Source organism: Anoplophora glabripennis, unplaced genomic scaffold (genome assembly GCF_000390285.2).
Source record: "Anoplophora glabripennis isolate ALB-LARVAE unplaced genomic scaffold, Agla_2.0 scaffold5, whole genome shotgun sequence".
Lineage (NCBI taxonomy): Eukaryota > Metazoa > Arthropoda > Insecta > Coleoptera > Cerambycidae > Anoplophora > Anoplophora glabripennis.
Genome location: NW_019416525.1, coordinates 2611049 through 2632989, shown reverse-complemented (window position 1 = coordinate 2632989; position 21941 = coordinate 2611049). Strand labels below are relative to the sequence as shown.

At 34.7% G+C, this 21941-nt stretch overlaps 1 protein-coding gene across 1 annotated transcript in view; it reads right to left on the bottom strand.

The window, feature by feature from the left end:
- The window catches only part of LOC108906751 (lachesin-like), a 125197-nt gene that overhangs the window by 22057 nt on the left and 81199 nt on the right, over positions 1–21941 (bottom strand). The window contains exon 4 of the mRNA XM_018710105.1: positions 2924–3036. Within this exon, the coding sequence (XP_018565621.1) occupies positions 2924–3036 (113 nt within the window). The remainder of the gene's footprint in view (positions 1–2923; positions 3037–21941) is intronic.

Genomic DNA, 21941 nt, shown 5'->3' with positions numbered 1-21941 from the left:
TCCACTTCCATCGATGGCTCCTATACGCGTTGATTGCATTGTAAGATCTACCCGGAGGTAACATAAAAATACCCAATCAAACGTGCAGCAAACGTTTATTGAGTTTGTAGTTCTTTGATCCAACTCTCTTCCTAATAAAATCAGTGGCTATACCTATAGGATCCGAGTGAGCGGTTTTTGACAAATAAAATGGGATTATATAAAATTCTTACGGCTGTATAAACTCATTTAACTCTTTCCTATCACCTCGAATCTAGTCGGGGCCCTCTGTCGACAATAAGCCTCAAAATTAGGACAGACAGTAAAATATTTTGATTGTTTCCGCCACCCCCCTTCTATCTTATCGCAGATATAAAACACAAACGCAACCCGTCCAAAAATAAAGATTTATACCCTCAATTTTTCGAGGAGTAATCAGTTCGGCTCGGACAATCATTTAAATTAGAAAATTCTGGGTAAGTGTCCGAAAGTAACGATATTTACAACGGAAAGAAGGAAATCCGCGGCAATCAATACGTATAGGAAAGAAAAATCGCCTCCGGTTACAATTTTTACCTTCCTAACTGAGAGTTATTGAGGCAAATACCTACATATTTTTCAGAATGTACTGATAGATTTTACGGCGAGTAGTGTTCTCAACAGCTATTAATATTGCTTGGAACTTATTTTTCGCACAAGATTCATTGCCTCTGTGGATAATACAAACGGTGAAGTTAAATTTCACCCGAAGCCAGACGGACTGGAACATCAACAAACCTTAACAGCTGCAATCCAATAAAAATGCTACGCCTTATTTTAAAACCGTACATCTTTCTTGTAGAAAATACGTTTGCGATACACAATCGGATATAAACTACAATTGTATGTATAATATACGTGTAAAATTATAGAGAAATTACATTAAATTTGCAGAAAAACGTATATTGATCAATCTTTGACAAATTTATCAACAACTACTCAAAATCCTGTAACTGTGCAATAAAACCGCAATTATATGTGTAAAATATGAATATGTAATTTCAATAAGTGTAAAATTGCAAGAAAATTACATTAAAATGTACGTTTAAAACTGGGCAATATACCAATCAAATTAACGTAGATTAGTCTTAATAAAAAACAGTTGTATGTGCATATAACCGATAAGTGTAAAATTACAGGGAAATTACATTATCGAAGAAGTTGAACATACTTATCATTTAACTATTCAAAGTGATAAGCAATTTTGTTGTAAAAGTGCAATGCGTAACCGATTAAGTGTAAAATTACACAGACTTTGCAGTAAACGTGCAGAAAAATGTATTCTCATAGCATTGATAAATTTACTAGCACAATGATGTAATTTTACAATAAGGCTGAGTAAAACTGCAAGAAAACTATATTAAATTTTCAGAAACTGGCAAGTTTACCAAATTATCAAAATTATGTAGTTTTACGATAAAATGCAATTGCATTATAATTCAAAAAACTGAAATTATAACATTGGCAAAGTTACTGAATTACCCAAAATGATGTAATTTTATAATAAAACCACAACTGCATGTATAAGTTACATTTGTTTGTATAGTTGATTCAATGTACTGGTAAAATTACATTAAACTTACAGAAAAATGTATATCCATAAAAAACTTTGACAAATTTACCAAATGACTACTCAAAATGATGTAATTTTATGGTAAGACTACAATTATATGTTTAAATTAAAATTGTATGTGTAATCGAATATGTGTAAAATTATAGAGAAATTACATTAAATTTACAGAAAAACGTATATTGACAAATTTATCAACAACTATTCAAAATGCTGTAACTGTGCAGTAATTATATGTGTAAAATATAAATATGTATTTTGTAAGTGTAAAATTGCAAGAAAATTACATTAAAATGTACGTTTATAAAACTGGAAAATCCACAAATCAAATTAACGTAGTGTCTTAATAAAAAGCAGTTGTATGTGCCTATAACTGAATCAGTGTAAAATTACAGGGAAATTACATTACCGAAAAAGTTGAACATACTTATTTTTTAACTATTCAAAATGATATGCAATTTTATAGGAAAACTGTTACCGATTAAGTGTAAAATTACACAGACTTTGCAGTAAACGTGCAGAAAAATGTATTCTCGTAACATTGATTTTACCATCACAATGATGTAATTTTACAGTAAGGCTGTAATTGTATGTATAACTGCATAAATGTAAACTTAAATGTAAATTACATTAAATTTACCAAATAATTACTGAAATAACGCAGTTTTACAGTAAAACTATATTTGTATGCGTAACTGAATAAGTGTAAAATTCTAGGAAAATTTCATTACTTACGGAAAAATGTATATTTATTGTGAATTACACTTTAACCTTTAACATCAGTGTATATTTTAATATTTCCAGAACGTGAGTAAAAGTTTAATGTCCAGTATTGAATTACACCCACAATATCTAGGAAACAGGTCGGTTTCAAACTTATTAGTTCTCATCAGTATTGCCCACGCCCACGTAGAAGTCTTATGCTTTCGTCAATATATGTCGTAAATTTAACTAGCCGTCTTTTAGTGCGTGAAAAATCAATTAGCGCCCTTTATATCGACTTGTCTCTTAATGAAGGAAAGGGCAAAACGTTTCTGAGACGTTTGAGACGTGTATGTTAAGTATTAATTAAGCCGGGGCGTTACGCAGGATGCGAAATGGCGTAAAAGGATAAAGTAGTGACATAGCTAATCCTATTTCCTGTATCAAGAGGAGGGCCGTGTCCTACACGTAAGGAATATTAATAGCAGCACCATCCTGCGGTAGATTTTTGAAGGGGGGTCCCCCTGAACATTACAATTAATTCCTGTACAAAATGTCACAGTAATAAGCATGAGGTGACAGCGTTCACCTAAAACCGGTTATATCTAGCAAGATTTATTGTACAGGATTTACCTTGTAGGTGCCCAGATGCTTAACGCCGCATGTGAAGCTGACGTCCCGACCTTGCGTGACCTTGTGGTTCTCCAGGAGGGCCAGGAACTGCGGTTCCGGCTTGGGTATTTGACCTGTAACAAAACGAAAGATAACTGCATAGACTTGCCAACTAGATAAGTGAAGTGAACTGAAGATATTCACGGGTATAATCTGCTGCCGGGAGAGCGAGCCGGCGACGTGTTCGGTGTACGGAATCGTCGTCGCGGAGCAACATAAGAATTCAAATACTCCAAAATGTCACATTCTGTAAATGAGACTGATTTACATTGGAATGCCACTTATTAAATATTTAACTCGTCGCGCTTAGAGGGAACTTCACAGGTGGTGGTGTTATAGACCGACGGCTGGTGGCTGCAACCTCTCCCCGCCCCCATCTGCACGACCGGCTGAAGATCCGGAGAACGGATATGGGTGAAATTCTATTTTCTAGTTACGCGGCGGCCTTGTCTCTCTCTCTCTCTCTCTCTCTCTTTTGTCAAAAATGGAACGGAAAGTTCGTGTAAGCGCAAGAGATAAGTTTAAAAAAGTGATACGCCACTGGTGCGTTCATATTCTCGAATAGAACAAAAAATATTTCCAATTTTTTTCATCGCGGGCTCTAAATTCACAATAAAGGACGAGAACGTAGCTTAACAGATTTTAGTCACCCGTAAAATTACAATTGAAATGGAATACTTGCTTCGGCAATATATATTGTGGAATTTTAATTAAAATACGAAGTTTTTTCGAATGAAATTTCACATCTGAGGTAGACTGTCAAATTTACTAAGCAATTATCCAAGACTATGTAATTTTATAGTAAAACTACAATATTGTCTGTCTAAATTACAATTGTTTGTATTACTGAATCAGTAACACGTAAATTACATTTAGAAAAAGAATAATATTCACAAAACTGTGAAATTTACTAAATGATTACTCAAAAGGATGTAATTGTAAACCACAATTACATCCTATTGATTTTAATTATAAAATACAATTGAATATGTACGGTAAAATTACATTAATTTACAGAAATATGTATGTATATTCGTAAAACTTGCTAAAAATTAGTCAAAATAATTGTACAGCTATGTTTCTTTTTTACTTATACAAGAGACTTACAAGTACAACCATAAATCGGAACATATACGTATTTTGTTAAATTAGCTCTTACTACAAAAAAAACCTCTTCATTTCTTGAAATATAACGATTTTGTAATTTTTATGTCGTTTGGAATAACGTTCAGAAAATGGGACGTTTTTAATGAAACTCGCTCTGCTTCAAGAAATTTAATTTAGGAAGTGTATTGAATACTAGTAATCAATTTATCATTCTTAAGCTACACTGTTCCGATATCTTTTAATCAATAAATATACAGAGTATTGCGGATTATACATAGAATTATTACCTCGGAAGTTTTATCTTCGTTGTTACATCAACTACGATAATTTAATAAGTTTGTAGGTGCCACAACGTTAGTAAAATTCATGTAAAAATCAAGAAACCGTCTCTATAGCAAATCTTTTTGTCTATATCTTGATATTTTAACTTTTTGTCTTACATGTACATTCACAAATAAAGTTTTGTGAATCTACTATTTTTCTGAATGTAATGTAATTTTACTCCTGTTTATGTATTTTCTTGTAATTTTACACTTCTTTATACTTACACTGCAGTTTATACAATCGAGTTTTTTCTGCATAAATATATCATTTTGAGTTTGACACGTTTGCCAAAATTTTGTGAATATACCCGAATTATGTGAATGTAATTTCTTCAGATACAATTGCAGTTTAACTATAAATTTACATTAGTTTGAGTAGTTCCTCAGTAAATTTGCCGAAGTATTGCGAATTTCCATTTCTCTGTGAGTTTAATGTAATTTTCATAGAATTGTAGTTTTATTGTAAAATTACATCATTTCACAAATTTGCCAAATTTTTGTGGATATATGTGTTTCTGTAAGTTTAAAGTAATTTCTCTGCAATTTTGCACTGATTCAATTACATTTTAGCTATAAAATTACATTATTTTAAATAGTTTACATTTTTCTGCAAATTTAATGTAATTTTACTATTTCTATTCAACTCTAGTTTATACATAGAACTGTAGTTATACTATATTGTTACATCATTTTGAGTGTGTCATTTGGAAAAGCTAAAGTTTTGTGAATATACGTGTTTCTGTAAATTTAACGTATTTCTCTGAAATTATATGTAACGTAACATAAATGTAATATTACATTAATTTATATTTAAAACATTTCTACTCATGTAAAAACTTTAACTAATGATATGAAACGACAATTCCGTGGACTAACGCCTCATTCAGGGGTATAAAACATAGACTAAGTGTAAAATTACAAAGAAATTACAATACGCTTACAGAAAAACGTAATTTATCAAATAATTATTGAAAATAAGGTGCAGTAAAACCATAATTGTATGTATACACGGCAATTGTAAACATATATAATTGAAGTACGTGTAAAATTACAAGAAAATTACATTAATTACATTTATAAACCGGAACACGTTGTTTATGGGTGACGTAAAACTTCATTTCGTTATAATTAATGATATGATTTTTGCAATTTTTGTGTCGATTACAATCGAAACATTAGTAAAAATATTGTAACACTCGCAATCAATATTAAAAATTACTTAACAAATGAATCCGGTAACAAATGAATAGGAGGGCTTTAAGCCGGGCTGGTCCGTTTGATACATTATCAATTTAAGGGCACGTGTCAATTGCAAATTAAAACTGAATTTGTTCCACTTCTTTCGGCGTGGGGGAGCGTGAAATTGGCGCTAATTTCACAGCGGTGTGTCCCGTGGAGGTTGGGCACCGGGTAAAAAATGATGCATTTATAACGAAAACAATGGGGACGGCAATTCGGTATCGCCGTCGCCGACGTCTAGCTGACGGTTGCGTTGTTGGCTGCCGGCGGTAGTCAGGAGCGGTAGGCGGGTGGCGGCAACAAAGCAGGAGACAGGAACAGGAGCGAAGTAGGAGCGGTTGGCAGCTCGAAATTCGGCTTCTCGTTGAGGCATGACAAACGCTTAACGAGACTGTATAACCAGAGCTTTTCGCAGACTACTCAGTTGAATGATTTTGCGATTTACTGTACCAGAAGTGACATTTTCCGTGAATGACGGGGCGACAAGGGTGAATGCTGGCGATACAGCGCGGCGGCTTGAATGGTTATCAGCCTTGTTGTTTAAACCGCATCTGTGAAGTTAGTTGCGCGATACCCTGTTAGAGGACGTACCCGGCCCAATGGCGACTCCGTCTTCGGCCGGACGCGGACGGTAGTCTACACTCTCGCGTCCCACTTTCCAACTTTTCTCTAAACTTTCGAATGGCTCCACCTTCAAACTACCCCCGGTTTCCTAGCATTTCATACTACTTTAAGTAAGGCATCCTCCATAAAAAAAAAAACATCAAAAGGAGAAACGAATTCTACGAGCATAGTTTCAAAAACCGAAAATACTTTGTTCACACAGGGCGTCACTGAATCTGATCTTATACATTAGTACAGTGTCGTAAATAATAAAAGCTAAGTACAGGGTGATTCACTATATTTTGACAATTGATAACACCCCCCCCCCTCACCCCCATTAACTTTATTGTTTTAAGAGTTATAAAAAAATGTGAAATACAAAAGTTGCTCGATTTTTTGTGATAAATGATAGTAGAAAAATTAATGAAGTCCAAACAAAAAGGCGGGGAATGGGAGGGGGGGGGGGGTCAAAATATAGTGAATCACCCTGTTGACTTGAATTTCAATACGAAAAACTTTCTTAATGACATTTTGTCGTATCTTCTCCCGAAAGTCGTCTCGAAATTAGAATTTATTTCTCACTTATACAAAGTGTAGCAGAAATAAATGCCAAAATTTTCATCATTTCTCGGGAAGAAATTTTTTCTGATTTTAGCACTTTAGCCGTCTTTAGGCCTTTCAATTCGAAATGTCTTAAAGAGGGCCCTTTACTAGTGACCACCCTGTATAGAGATTTTATCATTTCAAAATTTTGTAATCTCCCTGCATTCTCCTAAAGTGAGTGTTTTGACAAACACAGAAAAAGCATAAACATATTGGGCCCATTTTTGAATAATAAATTCATAATAGAGTTACAGTTGGATTTGGCGAAGAATAAGGTGATTATAGAGTGAACTCTAGGTATCAGGTAGCAGTGGACTCGAATTTGGTAAATTTGCAAGCCGGATAATAACGAAAGGAATGTGAAGAATGCCCAAGAACCCTTTGGGCGTAGGATATTTCCGACCATTTCGACCCCGTCCGTGCTGTCTACAACAGGATTACCGATTTTTCTAAATTCCATAACACGACGGAAAACAATTTTCAAAATATAAGCCGCGCTGACCTTTAAGAAAGTTTTCCAGCATTGAAAGTCTGTTGACATTAAAACATATTTTAGTAACACATTCAGATGATATTACTAGTTTTAATTTTAATTTTATTTAATTACATTCGTAACCCCTTCAACCACTGCACTACGGTTTAGGGATTTTTAGTCGATAGCGGCAATCGTGTATTGTTGGTTGCCTATGCTCTGTACCTTCCTAAAATACTATTCAGACTATTTTCTTTGGCCGAGGGAAATTTTGCAGTTTATAAGTATTTGCAACTGCCTCCCAATAAACGGGGAGCATTTACTATATCATAACACGAAGAGGGCCTTGTTTATCAGCACGAATATCGTGCTGGTGGGGGTTAAATTAATAGAATGCATTGTTGTAACATTCGGGGACTAAGTTTAGATAAAACAGCCTACTATGTCACGATATATCATCACAATGCGGAATAAGGGCTCCTTTATCAACGCGACACAATAAATATTCATATCGTCCCCCGTAACAAGGTATCTGAATACTGGAATTAAATGGAAAATTGACCAATTATAAAGACAAAATAAGTAAAAGGGGATATATCTTTGAAGTTCAACTGTATTACGAAAAGTAGACCCGGACTCGCTTCAGCAAAGTGATCGACGGACGCAATCGTTTGGGTTTAAAATTTCATTTGGTTGTTACACGAAGTAGACATAAAATTTCCCTTATTCTGTGTTTTACACTGACATAATCCGAGCGTGTAATTTCACATACAATTTTTACGCGTGTACTAAAACATAACAGCATTGATCTCAGTCAATATTTTCAATGTTAAAATCACTTAGCAATAAATTTGCGCGCACATTACATGAGGAATACACACATACCTCGCGTCAACCAATAAGTAAAGACATAATAAATTGTTTTTTGATACTCCTGTCATCCCTTTTCTATTTCACAGACGGGAAATTATGAATGGCACGTCTCCGATTCAATTTGAACGGTGTAGGGTAACGCCACTGCGTCGATGGGGTTTCGCGAAATGTTGAAATAAAAAATTAATAACTCCTTAATGAGAACCAGAAAATGACAAAACGGCTTTAATTCGTTCGGATAATCCGCGCGGCGCAAGGCATTCGTTTTCAAAAGGTAGGTTAAATATTGCAGACTTCCGACGTTTCCTCAGTTCTTTTAAGAAATTACAAATTCTGATATATTATAGAATCAATGAATATACAGGGCGATTCATAACTTATCCAAAACAATTTAAAATTAAAGCGTCACGAAAAATTGTGTCAATATCGTAAAAACATTTTTGTAGCATCCTTATAGTTTCCGAGAAAAAAATTATTGAAGCTTTAGTATTTTCAACCTTTACATCGTTGGACTACTGTAATTTCTAGCGTCATTCGCTGTGCGCAATGCCCTCTGTCTCCACGTGGCCCCAGGCGATTACGATTACTGAAATCCATTAGTATTTACGTTTTTGCGATAGTGTTTATATTAGTTTTTCAAGTATCAAAAATGGTTTACGTGTATAGCAACAAATTTGTGTTAGTGAAGCAAGACAACATTTGTGTTAGTTCGTAGAGTCTGGGTAAGACGGGTTGAAATGTGTTTACACGTCGGTGCAAAATTGTCAAATTATTTTATTGATTAAAACCACAAATTAATAATAACAATAGCGACAAAAGCGGTTAAATTTGCTGATATAAAATAGGTGTTATAAACTCTTATGTACTTTTTTCCTTGGGTAAGAAATCCTTTCAATTTTTTGTTTGAAATTATTTTCGAACTGGACAAATTCTTAATCACCCTGTATATTGGAATTATATTAGGTATAAATTAGACACTCCACTCTTTTTGTTTTCCATAAGCCAGGTATCCTTGCTTGTCTATAAAAAAAAAAGACTAATAACACTTAACCACTAAAAAACATTTTCTTTGCAGGCCGCAATATATTAAAGATGATACAAGTAATTAATAATTTTCCGCGTAACTATACCTTTTGCGTTAGTTCTGGCACGAGGAAGATAAATAATTTCTGCGCGGCAGAGGAAATCATGTGGACTCGAACAAGTACGTACTTATTACGGAAAAACTGTCAAGTTTTGCCCGGTAACAAATGGTGGGAAGATTTATCAAATTTTAAAAAGGGAAACGAAAAAGTTATTTCCAGAAACGTCATCATATATTGCGTGTACTCCGGTGATAAATGTTTTTTAAGAGTGATATCTGCCAATAACCCCGATATTGATGTTAAACTGCAAGACAATGGCGGCGTGTTTCGATATAAACTACTGGAAAATTATTACCGGATTGTCGCTTTACGCTTCCCGAACCTAAGCCGAGCCTCTTTGTTCGATGGGGATTATTTAAATGATTAAAAGTACTCGCTTAAGTAAATTTGTTTTCCAAAATAGCGCGGTAAGGGAAATAAAGATGATGACTAAAAAGAAAATTGCACGAACTAACAGTTTTTTGAAAATATACACTGAGAAAAGCTTTGTCTCATGAAACAGTTTGTCAACGAAAATTTGACTACTTTCCTCAAAACCATGCTGACTATAGTGAAGAACAAGGTGAAAGATTCCATCAAGATATAAGTGAAAGGGAGAATAATATCAAGGAAAGCCTGGTTCCACACTGAAAAAAAAAGTATTTGGATCAAATGAGCAGATACTTTTAAATGGAACTATTTGCCGTAAATGCTATTTTATTCTATTCAAATCGTCAAATTAAGTGAAATATTTGCTTTACTCTATAATTTTCTTAGAATTTATATTATAATATTTATTATCTCGGACTTTAGCTATAATATCTCTTACAGTTCATCGTAGACTGCGAACATATTTGTTTCAATATACCAGTTCCTTAAAATATATAAGTATATTTAAAATTTAGTATTAATGTAGGAATTATTCAAGACAAATGTAGCATATTATAATCAAACTTATGTTTTTCTTGAAAGAATATTGTAGCAGGTAGCAGGTAAGTGGGAAGTAGCGCGATAGATGGAGCCACTTACGATCTGTGTATATATATATCCCCTTGTGAATAACGACACTAAAGCAGCTAGATAACTCTAGACATAATGACGAGGACAACCAATAAGTCACAAATCGACCTAGTTGTTGTACACCTCCTTAAAATATTTGCACTTCATTATGAAACACCCTGTATGAACTTGCGAGTTGCGATACCATAAAATCAAATGTACATTTGGAAGTAATTCATATTCATTATTCATGACACTTATTTAACGATTTCCATTTTTTTGCGATATTTTGCGATTTTTCAAAACTTTTGGGTAATCAGGCTCAACAAATACGATTTTGCTTCCGAAATTTTCAGTGTATCACTTTTTTTTGTTTTAAAGTGGGTTAAAGATATACCGTAAACCTCTTCAAAAATTCCACCGACTCAATTGGACTAACAAACGAATCCGGTGAATAAAATTCCGTGTAACAGAAGTTAGTATCGAATTAGCCCCGTCAAATTGCTGGATATAAAAGCCGGTATTTATTTGTTTATTAAAAATGGCACAGATTTGACGTGAGATATTTCGCTGGGGGATCCAACAGCCTGCAGATTTAAACTTTTATCAATCAAATACAGCGACTATATATCATTTTAAAAGCGGGGCGCACACGGGGGGTTCTAAAATACCACCCCATTAATACGATTTTAAGGCTCTTAAAACGCCCGTATAAAATATGTTAGAGCTCCAAGGGAATTATTTAATTTGAGGCACAACATTCGCGAAAAATATTATGTTGCGCCCGGTGTACATTGGGCACGGTCAGAGGGCCAGTTTAATTTTTACACGGCGTCGGAACCTGCAAGGTATAAATTCTCTGTATCGTAAAACGAAAATTCATCACACAGGTCAAGTTTTATCTTTCAACCCTCGACGTGGGGTGTTTTTATGGCCTTGAATTATTGTTGCTTCACATAATGATGCAGCGGGCAATATTTTAAAATGGAGTGATCCCCTTTCTTTCCCTGCCGCCGTTTTTTCAACAAAAAAAAAAGAGTTAAACACATAAAATATTAAATTCGTCACCTTGCAAAATGAACCACCCAAGTATTAGGTGTTATTTATATATTTTTTTGGCAACAAAAAAGACTTATATTTTTGTTTTCTTCAAAAAGAAAGTCGATTAAAAAAAAAGGTATAGCTGAAGACTGAATCCACACGTATGGCAAAATAATTACACAACTTTGTTAAAATGACAGTTGATTATTCCTTAGAAAAATATGTAGTAAACGAATAAAGCACGAGTAAAAGTAAAATATTGGAGGATTTTTAAAATTTCATATACTGGGTGGCCAAATGAAAACGAAACAGAGCCATTTTCAGGAACTGCGCCAAGATTGTAGAAAAACGCTCACTTTCACCCCCAAGCAAGGGTAAGCATCACCCCAAAATATTTAAATGGCATTGGGGGTTGAGTAATATTTCATTTGAAAGCTCTTACAATTTGATTTTAAAATTTAAATTATGTTTAGTTGCTTCCTTACTACTTAGTTGATTAAATGTTCAAACTGATGACCGCCCGCTTCCATACAAGAATAAAGATTTTGTTCGAAACGTTCGCGCACATTCCGAAGCATTTCCGGAGTGATTCGACGGCATTCGTCGACGATTCTTTGACGCAAATCTTCCAGCGACGCTGGCTGTGTTTTATAGATTTTACTTTTTAGGTATCCCCACAAAAAGAAATCAAGGGGCGATAAATCCGGTGATCGTGGAGGCCACTCAATGCTGCCTCTTCTCCCAATCCAATTCCGTAGAAAACGTTGGTCCAAATACTGACGGACAATTAACGCATAATGCGGAGGAGCACCGTCCTGTTGAAAAATCAAATGATCTTCATCATACTCTGGAACATTTTCAATAATATCAGTCAAGGCAGGGTCAATAGCGTCTTCCAGTAATTGCAAATACATTTGGCCAGTCAAATTACCAGGTAGAAAAAAAGGACCCACCAGCCGGTCACCGAAAATTCCAGCCCATACATTTAATTTTTCCGGTTGCTGTGTATGCACCTCGTGAAAAACTCTTGGGTTTGAATCGGACCAATAGCGGCAATTGTGACGATTTACCGTCCCGTTCAAGAAAAAACTGCATTCATCAGAAAAACAGATGTTAAAAAGGAACTGTGGATCGTTCCCTGCTCGCTCACTCATTATTTCGCAAAATTGCAAACGGCGGTCATAATCATCCTCATGAAGTTCCTGGACTAAATGTATTTTGTATGGATGGAATTTATTCTTCTTCAAAATGGTTTGTATGCTAGTTCGATTGATCCCAGACACAGATGCCAGCTGCCTCGTACTTAATGTAGGATCAAGATGAACTTGTCCCAAAACTGCAACTTCACTAGCTTCATTAACTATAGGTTTTTCAATTTCTCGTTTTTTATTGGCTACGTTCCCTGTCTCTTGAAATTTTTTTACTAACTCTAGAACATACTTCCTCCTGACATGTCGATCTTGATGTTGTTCATTAAATAGCTGAGCTGTTCTATTCGCACATTTATTGTTCATAAAGTAAAGCGAAATGATATCTACCCTTTCCGCAATGGAATAAACCATAGTGTTTAATTTTCAAAAACACAATTAAATAAACTACCAACCAACGCTTCCAAATAATACTAGAAAATAATTTGGAATCCACTAATTTTACGTTCATTGTGTGTGTATAGCATTCATTTATGTTTTTTACAATTGTTTTTTTTTTTACGAAAGTGATAACAAATCGCCAAAAACCAATGTAACGCAAGAAATACTAAATTTATACCATTGGCGTACTTAACTCGAATGACTGACATTTTTACCGTTACTAATTGTTTGTACATAAGTTTCAACTTTAAAATCAAAATTCTTAATAAGTATTGGGCGGAATTATAAAATTTAAAGTCTGTTGTAAAGAGAATTGTAAGAGCTTTCAAAAGAAATATTACTCAACCCCCAATGCCATTTAAATATTTTGGGGTGATGCTTACCCTTGCTTGGGGGTGAAAGTGGCGGAGTCAAAAATACCAGCAAAGAATGTCCCCCTTTAATCTAAAATCGACGGGTCTGAGCGTTTTTCTACAATCTTGACGCAGTTCCTGAAAATGGCTCTGTTTCGTTTTCATTTGGCCACCCTGTATATGTTTAGGCACAGAAAGCATTTTTAAAAATATGTATGGATCAATATACAAGAAGGAACCTGAGTGGAATAAAAGACAACATATTAATAGATTGTTGGAGATTTTTCCAGGAAATCGAGGTGCTCTGACGGCGTGGGGTGCTGCTAAAATTTTGCTAAGAACATTGGGCGGCGACCACTGTCCCCTATATAGACATAACTGAATGTGGTCCCAAATACCTTGCAACAAGTATGTTACGTTATGGAGAGCGGTATTCCTTTGAACTGGCTTTAATGGAATTTAACTTGTTTACCTATTCGCATACAAATGTAAATAATTCCGATATTTCTCCCACCCACCGTACATATACCGGGAGAACAAAACATTGAAACCATTCGGTACGGAGCGTATCTGAAATTTATACATATACAGGGTGATTCACTACTTATCCAAAAAAATTGGGATTAGATACGTCATGAAAACTGGAGTCAACAACGTAAAAAATATTTTTGTAAAATCCTTATGGTATTTACAACCCTTCCATCGTTGGGCTACCGTAGTTTCTAGCATCATTCTCTCTCTCTCTCTCTCCACGTGGCCTCAGGCGATTCCGAATGCTGAAATCCGATAGAATTAACGTTTTTGCGATAGTGTTTACGTTAGTTTTTCAAGTGTCAAAAATGGCTCTTGACACATGACTTGGCAAGTTCTCAAATTGTGGGTACGTATGCATAAATGATTACCTCGCGTGGGCAGTGGTTCTCAAAATTTAAACAAAATTAAACGCTTAAATGTTTTTTTTATTTTGATAAAATGGTTAATGAAAACACCGGAGAAATATACATCCGAGATGCCATTTTCGTAAGCCGGAATATTCGTTCGTTTTTTATGGCGTTATATTCCCGGCTGCCTTTCAAGCCGTAAAATGCGTAAAAATCAAGGTGAAATAGAAGCTTTGTTCAATAACAGAAAAAAATAAATGCCGAACTCAAGCCGGCAGGGAATATGTCCGCAATCAATTCAACAACCGTAAAAAACGCACACTTTTTATAGAGAAAAGTGGATTTCCAAAATTGAAACAACTCGGTTTATGCGGTCTATAATATCTGTGGGCGTTTATAACTCCGATACGCCTTCAAATATTACAGAATGATTTTTAAAGCGCACACAGAAACTGTAGGGGGTCACGAACCCAACTGCGGTGCCATATTTAATTGTTCTGGCATGCTTTGTAATCCCAGAATGATATAATTTGAAATTTTTTTTATTTTCGTTTTTCGATTGCTCGTGCGCGCTTATCAGTGTTGCCTGTTGTTACCTTTTCAAAGTAAAGAGGTGGCGGAGCCAATGGAAAACAATTTTGCAAAAACAAACGGATTGCTTTCGTAAGTCGAAATCACTGGTTACATTTTTCATCGGGGCTCGGGGGTCTTGGCAAAATCCTTCCTCTAATTCCCAATTAAAACTGGTCCGCCCTAAACAGAGATAAGTATGGTGACGTTGATCTAACTAATACGTTTAGAAGGACCCTTTAAAAGTGTAATCACTCGGATGCACTTTCTGGCGATGCCCCCCCCGTCCCCCATTCCCCTCTCAAGGACAAAGAACAGCAAACCACACATTAGTCTCCCGGCCCCGTCCATTTCTCCATTGTATTCCATTTCAATTTTTATGTTTCTAAGGCAATAAGCAATTCACACTCCACTGACCCATTCCGTGCTATGGAGTTACTCTAGATTTTCTCCTTTTACACCTAAACTTTAACCGGGGCCCTCGCGTAGGAAGTAAATACAAGTAACAGTCACTTGGAAAATCGATAACGACATTTTAAAAAGTACAAACGCGCTTATAATTAAGTGCAGGATACTTCACCTCCTCACGTCTCACTTTATTCTAATCCTTTAAACGTTACATATTCATTCAAAAGTTCGGTAAATAGCGTACAAAACATACGTTTATTAATTATAATTAAATGTTTACTTATGAGTACCATGTGTATGAGCGTAGCTTTTAATTGCATCTACACTGACAAAACAAATGAGCGTAAATGTTATTTTATTCTATTCAAATGTATATATATTTTCGTCAAACTATGTGGAATGTTTGCTGTAATCTATAATTTTTCTTAGAATTTATATCATTTGTAAATATATATATATAAATAAACTCAAATCTTTTATAGTTCTAAAATTTATTATCTCGGACTTTAGCTACAATATCTCTTACAGTTCATCATAAACTGGAAACGTATTTGTTTCAAAACTACCAGTTCCTTAATATATATATTTAAAATTTAGTACTAATGTAGGAGTTATTCATGACAAATGTAGCATACTACAATCAAACTTATATTTTCTTGAAAGAACATTGTAGGTGGGAAGTAGCACGATAGATGGAGCCAACACGTTCTGTGTATACACTGAGAAATATTTATATCCAAATATATTCTTAAAATAAGTATATCATTTGACCAAAACTACTCTATTAAACAAACGATACATCAATATACAATATAAAACATGTTTCTATAAAATCTATGTAGATCATAAAATTAAGAATAGAATTCGTTGAACCGTAAGTATCGAATATTTATTTTAAATGCTGCCTATTTTTAAAGAAAGAAATTATACTTCTGGGTAGAAATTTAAAGTATTTGAATAAATAAACGATTTTCTTGAAAGAAGAAAATATTTTCTTATTATATTTTTTTCAAAATAACGTTACATATCCATTATCTAATCTAAAATAATAAATAATAGTAGTACGAAACCTTTGATATAAAGTTATTCTATGAAATTATACGTTTATTAATTGCAAACAAACGCTTAGTTGAGGTAATTACAGTAATATTAGTTTTTATTATACTTATACTTGTTAGAATTAACTTAGTTATTCAAGTCCATCAGAACCCTTTATGTATTTTATCCATTATCAATTCAAATAAATGTTTTTTAATTATTAATAAATACATGTTTCCACACTGTATAGTGTTGTTTACAGACTATAAAACTGAAAATCAATTTACAGCGAATGTTATAACTGTTTATACGTTACGGGAGAAAAATCGTACATTTATTAATTATAATTAAACGTCTTGTTATGGCTACCAAAGTAATACTGGCTTTTAATATACCTATATTGTTAGAAATAATATAATTTTCTCAATATGGACCAGGTCAGACACCTGCTTTGTTTTCATTATTATTATATCATAGATAATTATGCAATTATTACACCTACTACTACTAAAAGCTTAGTTACGAGAACTAAAGTAATATTAGCACGTAATATACCTAGTCAGGTCCAGTTCTTATTATTATATCAAATACAGGGTGATTTCATTTTAAATATAGAAACTGCAGGACTAGATTCATTACATATAACTTTGCATTTATTAATTATAATTAAACACTCGGTTGGGGATACTACAGGGGATTATCAGCTTTCGATATACCTTTTTTAAGAAATAATGCAGTTAAATTAATACAAATCCTGACCTCTGAATAAATAATTGATAAAAGAGTTTATTTACTTCTGTTATCCACATATTTATTGTATTTATATCTGCCACGTCCTATATATTGTTTTTGTACAAACTATAAAACTGAAACTCAATTTACAGCGGTTTATCCAGCTGGCGACACTGCCAAATCCTCTGCTACGTTGCTAAATCCCATACCCCGAAGGTATCGGAACAGCGTGTAATCATTTATGATTTTTCAAAAATAGCCATGTGTATCTACCTCCAACCCGAAATATGCCTGCCGGATACTATTCGGCAAATGTACCCGATGATTTAGGGATAGCGAAGGGCGGGATCGCGTCAATAAATAAATCTCAAACATCTAAGATGGCCGTGATAGACACGCTAACGTTGATTAGAAACAGTGGCAAAAATTACGATCGTTTCTAAACAAAAACTAGAAATGTTTAATTTTATTTTCTCTACAACGCCTGTTCCGGCGTTGTAACTGGAAATATATCGAATTTCTCCTCATTTGAAAACCAGATCAGTGCAAATTCTATAAAACCAAAACATCGCTTCAAAGCTATTAACAGTTTATTGATTAAATTGTGGGTAGCAAATAAGCAGTTCAACGAGTTGTTTTTTTTTTGTCGATTCTATTCGATTATTCACCTCTGTTTCTATTTTAGGTGATTAAATGTTTCGAATAGCATCTAAATCGAACCGTTTAACCACCCTGAAAACGTTCTGTCAATATTGTGTATCGGCATATCGACTGCCTGTTTTAAAAGTAATAAACTCAATATCTGGATGTATATTTGATTTGTCACTTTTGATTTCAAGCAGAAATAAATTTGGAGGGTATATATTTCCTGTGAAATTCCTCCTTGCCAAATCACTTTCGACATAGTCCCCTCTCGAACATTAAGCCCTAGCTGTAAGTGAAACTCTTCAGAAGTCTGGTTCAAGGAAGCAGTCAATATAAATCTTTGATTCCTGTATTTTGTCTTGCGGATTTACCGTCACCATCCTAGAAAACCCTCGATTAATGCGTTTGAGAATTAGCAAGAACCTTCTTTAAACGCAGTATACGAGTATAAGTTTCGTAATTGTACTGCAAAATTAATTTCACTAATGTTTCGAATAGATTAATTGTTTTTGCGATCCCGCCGCTTGATTTTATATAATTTAACTTATTTTTCCGCGTTGACACCGGCTTAAATTTGAAGGAGAGAATGATCCGGTAATTTGCACGGAGGGAGAAAATAATCTGTTATTACAACGGGTCTGTAAGAGGAATATAATGTACTTTATTTAGTAGGAAATACACATTACGTTAGACGTATTGATTTTAGAATTGGGAGAAGAGGAAAATCCCTATTATTTCTTTAACTCTATCATCATTCCCTGCGAATGGCGCAGCACTCAAGCTTTTCCATTCTCCAGAGTCGACAAGCTGAAAATCTGCAATGAATTTGGATACCGTGTCAGGAGCGCGCGTGAGCAGAACTCAAGCCTAGGTCAGCCACCGCACACACATGTATGCGAGATTTTTATAAAACACGCGAAATATTTATTAAGATCAGCTTCTAAATGCTACAATACCCGGCTGTGACGTACAGTCTTTAAGCGCGTTTTATTTATTTCACCAGAACCACCTAACGATTTGGCCTTGTGCCAAACTAAAAGAGAATTAAGTTTTAGTGTATCTTTCTGCAACTTTACTTGGAAATTGAAAGAGCTGGAGCCGTTCAAAAGCAACAAATACAAACTTAAGTGTGTATACGTATACAGTACGTTTCAGAAATGCGCACGTTCCGCATACATATACAGGGTGTCCGGAAAATATGAGCAAACATTTTAGGGGTTGATGACACTTTTTTGAAAAGTTGTTTTTTTGATTATGATCTATTTTCTAGTAAACAAGAACCATTTAAATCTTTTCACGTAAAAATAGTTAGTTACCAATTGCAACTGCACGCCAAATCTAAAAAAATGGCTTTGAGGTTATGTAACTTCATTTAAGTCGAGTTTTCTAAAAAATATCATAAGGACTTTTACCCGCTACTTTCGTAAGTAAAATCACCTCTCCAATTTTTTAATCATAGTTTCCGATTACCCTATGCATATACAGGGTGTCCCAAAAATAAATGCCAGAATTTCAACGACGCATTTAACTTAATATTTTAATAAATTTGACAAAAATATGTTTTCGAAAACGTATTAGAGAAAAGTTGTTACGTTTTATTTCTGGGACACCCTGTATATGCATACAGTGTGGCTCGTTAAGAAGCAGAACGCATTTTTAAAAATTTTTTGGAATGCACGACTGGAACGACTTTTTTTCATAGAAATACATATACTTTTTGAGGTAATTACGATGATGTGAGTTCCAATCCGTGGCCTGAAGCGATTCTATCTCAAATTCAATCAAAATAATTGTCTTCATGCAGACATAAAATTATTTAACTTTCTGTTTTAGTTTACAAATCTAGATGGTTTAGAATTGCCTGAAGATGAATTACTGACACTGGTGATTACGTTTGACAAATACATAATCTGTTTATAGGTCCAAAATTGTAAAAATATTAAGTCCTGTCTAAAACTATGAAACTACTTTATACAAGATGTAAGAAGTTTGACTGCCATTACTTCAGCATAAGACAGAGTAATCATAAATGAACAAAAAAGTTGTATATTACAGGGGCGTAAGATTAACAGTTTTCAAAATACAGCGAGTATTAATATTGGGGAGTTCCATGACAACGTGACAACAGCGCATAACCTAACGCTACACGGCTGGTGCATTACATGTGCATATGTAATTAAAGTACCCAAAAATTCACGTCATCCAAATACTCATACGTATTAAAAATAATTTAAATACTTACCAAAAAGCAAAATTCAGTAATTTTTAAACAAAACAAACTACAACATATGCTCAAAATGTCCATCACCATGCACGTACGACACCTTCGAATCCATTTTTCGCGCGCTCGCTGGAAAACACCTCAACAAAAGGAAATAGTGGTACGCAAAAAACACTCAGACACGGTCCAATTCCAGATACCAACTGAATTGCGTAGTGCTGGACACCTTAATACCTCGTGTTATCCGCCGCGCCGTTGTCGCATTGCTCGATATGAATTGTATCGAATTTTAAATAACAACGCTAATTATTTTTTAGAATTAAGCATAAAGGAGATTAAAAAAGTTATAAACATTGTATTCTTTAATTAATCGAACTTTTGTACTTTAGCATTTAGGACCCATGTCATATATAAGGTTTTTTTTGTTTATTTCAATGTATTCTATCGTCTGTTCAAATTAAGGCAGTCAAATTTCTAACACCCTGTATATTTCGTTTAATTTTTCATCTTCGGGTATTTCCAAAGCCAACTAGTTTTTTAAATTGAAACGAAAAGTTTATAAATGTAAAATCTTTACATTCGGAATAGTTTCTTAAAAAAAAGCAGCAGGCCATGGATTGTCCGCTGAATCATCGTAATCGGTTAAAAAAAAAATTAGAAAGGTGTCTTAATTCTTATTGGGTTACACGATATACAGGCTGTTACAAATTCGCTTCTCGCTACAGGGATCTCGGAAACGGTAAGAGATACGAAGTAGCTAGGTTTCATAATCAGGGGACCAACATTATGCCTCTAAAAAATCAAAGCTAACATGATTAGTTGCCAGGTTATAAATTAAATATTACTGAATGAGCCTATTGAAAGCACCGTTTATTTCCATATAAACCTTTGCGAGTTAATTTGTTTTTTATTAAATGTTTCAAAGGGTTATATGGACACAAATATTTGTTTATGAAGCGGACGCGATAAACAATTAGAGTATAAAGTTAAAATAAAATATAATACCGGGTAGATTTAATAAAATTCCTTTCGAAATTTGGAGCGAAAATAAAATAGTGGACTTCGAAGATTCCATGTGGAAAAAATGGGGGTGTAATTTTTTGCGCAAACAAACTTCTTTCGGGAACTGGAAGATATAATCGTGTGATAAGAAATCGCGTAGTAGAATCCCGTTGTTTCAGAATTTAATTTAGGTTAAGTAAGCCAGTATGTTATTGTAAGGACAGAAAACGGCGAGGGTTGATTTCATTAGAGTTGTAGAGGCCCGAATTGTTTGATTGTGCATTTTGGAGGCCCTTTATGACTTTATTTGTTTAATTTAACCGTTAGATATTTGTCGAACAATTCCAGTTAATTCAAAAACAGCTATTACCTAAGCTTTGTAGTCTCGGCGCTGAGCATTTGAAGTTTAATGACGCGAGACAATGACATAGTCTTCGTTTATTAAGAACCGTTACACCGCTTGTTCGAAGGGCGTTACTAAATTGCTGCGAGTGTCTTAATCCGCCAGTAAATTGAGTCTGGGTTTAGTTCCGGCTAGCGTTTCAAACAGTGTATGTGCCACTGGTGGAACTGTATTGTACACACGTCCGCCAGCTCAATTTAAGCGGGCACTGGTCCATAAATGTCAGATATAAACGCTGAACACTGAACAGGTTTACGTCCAATTTAAAAAGAAGAAGTTGGTCGGGGAGTTACTCAGTTCATTCGTTGATTGTCGATGCCAAATCGAGGGCCAGCCCGTACCGGAGCGTATCGACATTATCTACTGCCACACACCCAGTCTTGCGCAACGTGCTGCCCATCTCAAATCGCAACATCCGTGGGTTGTGGTCCGATTTTTATGGAATTCCAGTCCAAAAATCGATCGAAATATCGATTTTTTTTTTTGGGGGAAGGGGTGTTGGATTCGAAACATCAGTGAAAATAATTCTCAACCGCCGCTGCCTGGCTAGCTACCGTCCTTTGGTCGTGGCCCCATTTTTGTGGATTTCCACACTAAAAACTCGAAACATCGATTTTGTGTGTGTGTGTGTGTGTGTGGGAAGGTGTGTAAGTGTTAGTCGTGTGGGGATGCCCCCTCACGGGGGCGTACGTGTCTTTTGGTGTATTTGTCTGTCTGGTATATTGTTTGTCGGGGGTCGCAATTTTAAAGAAA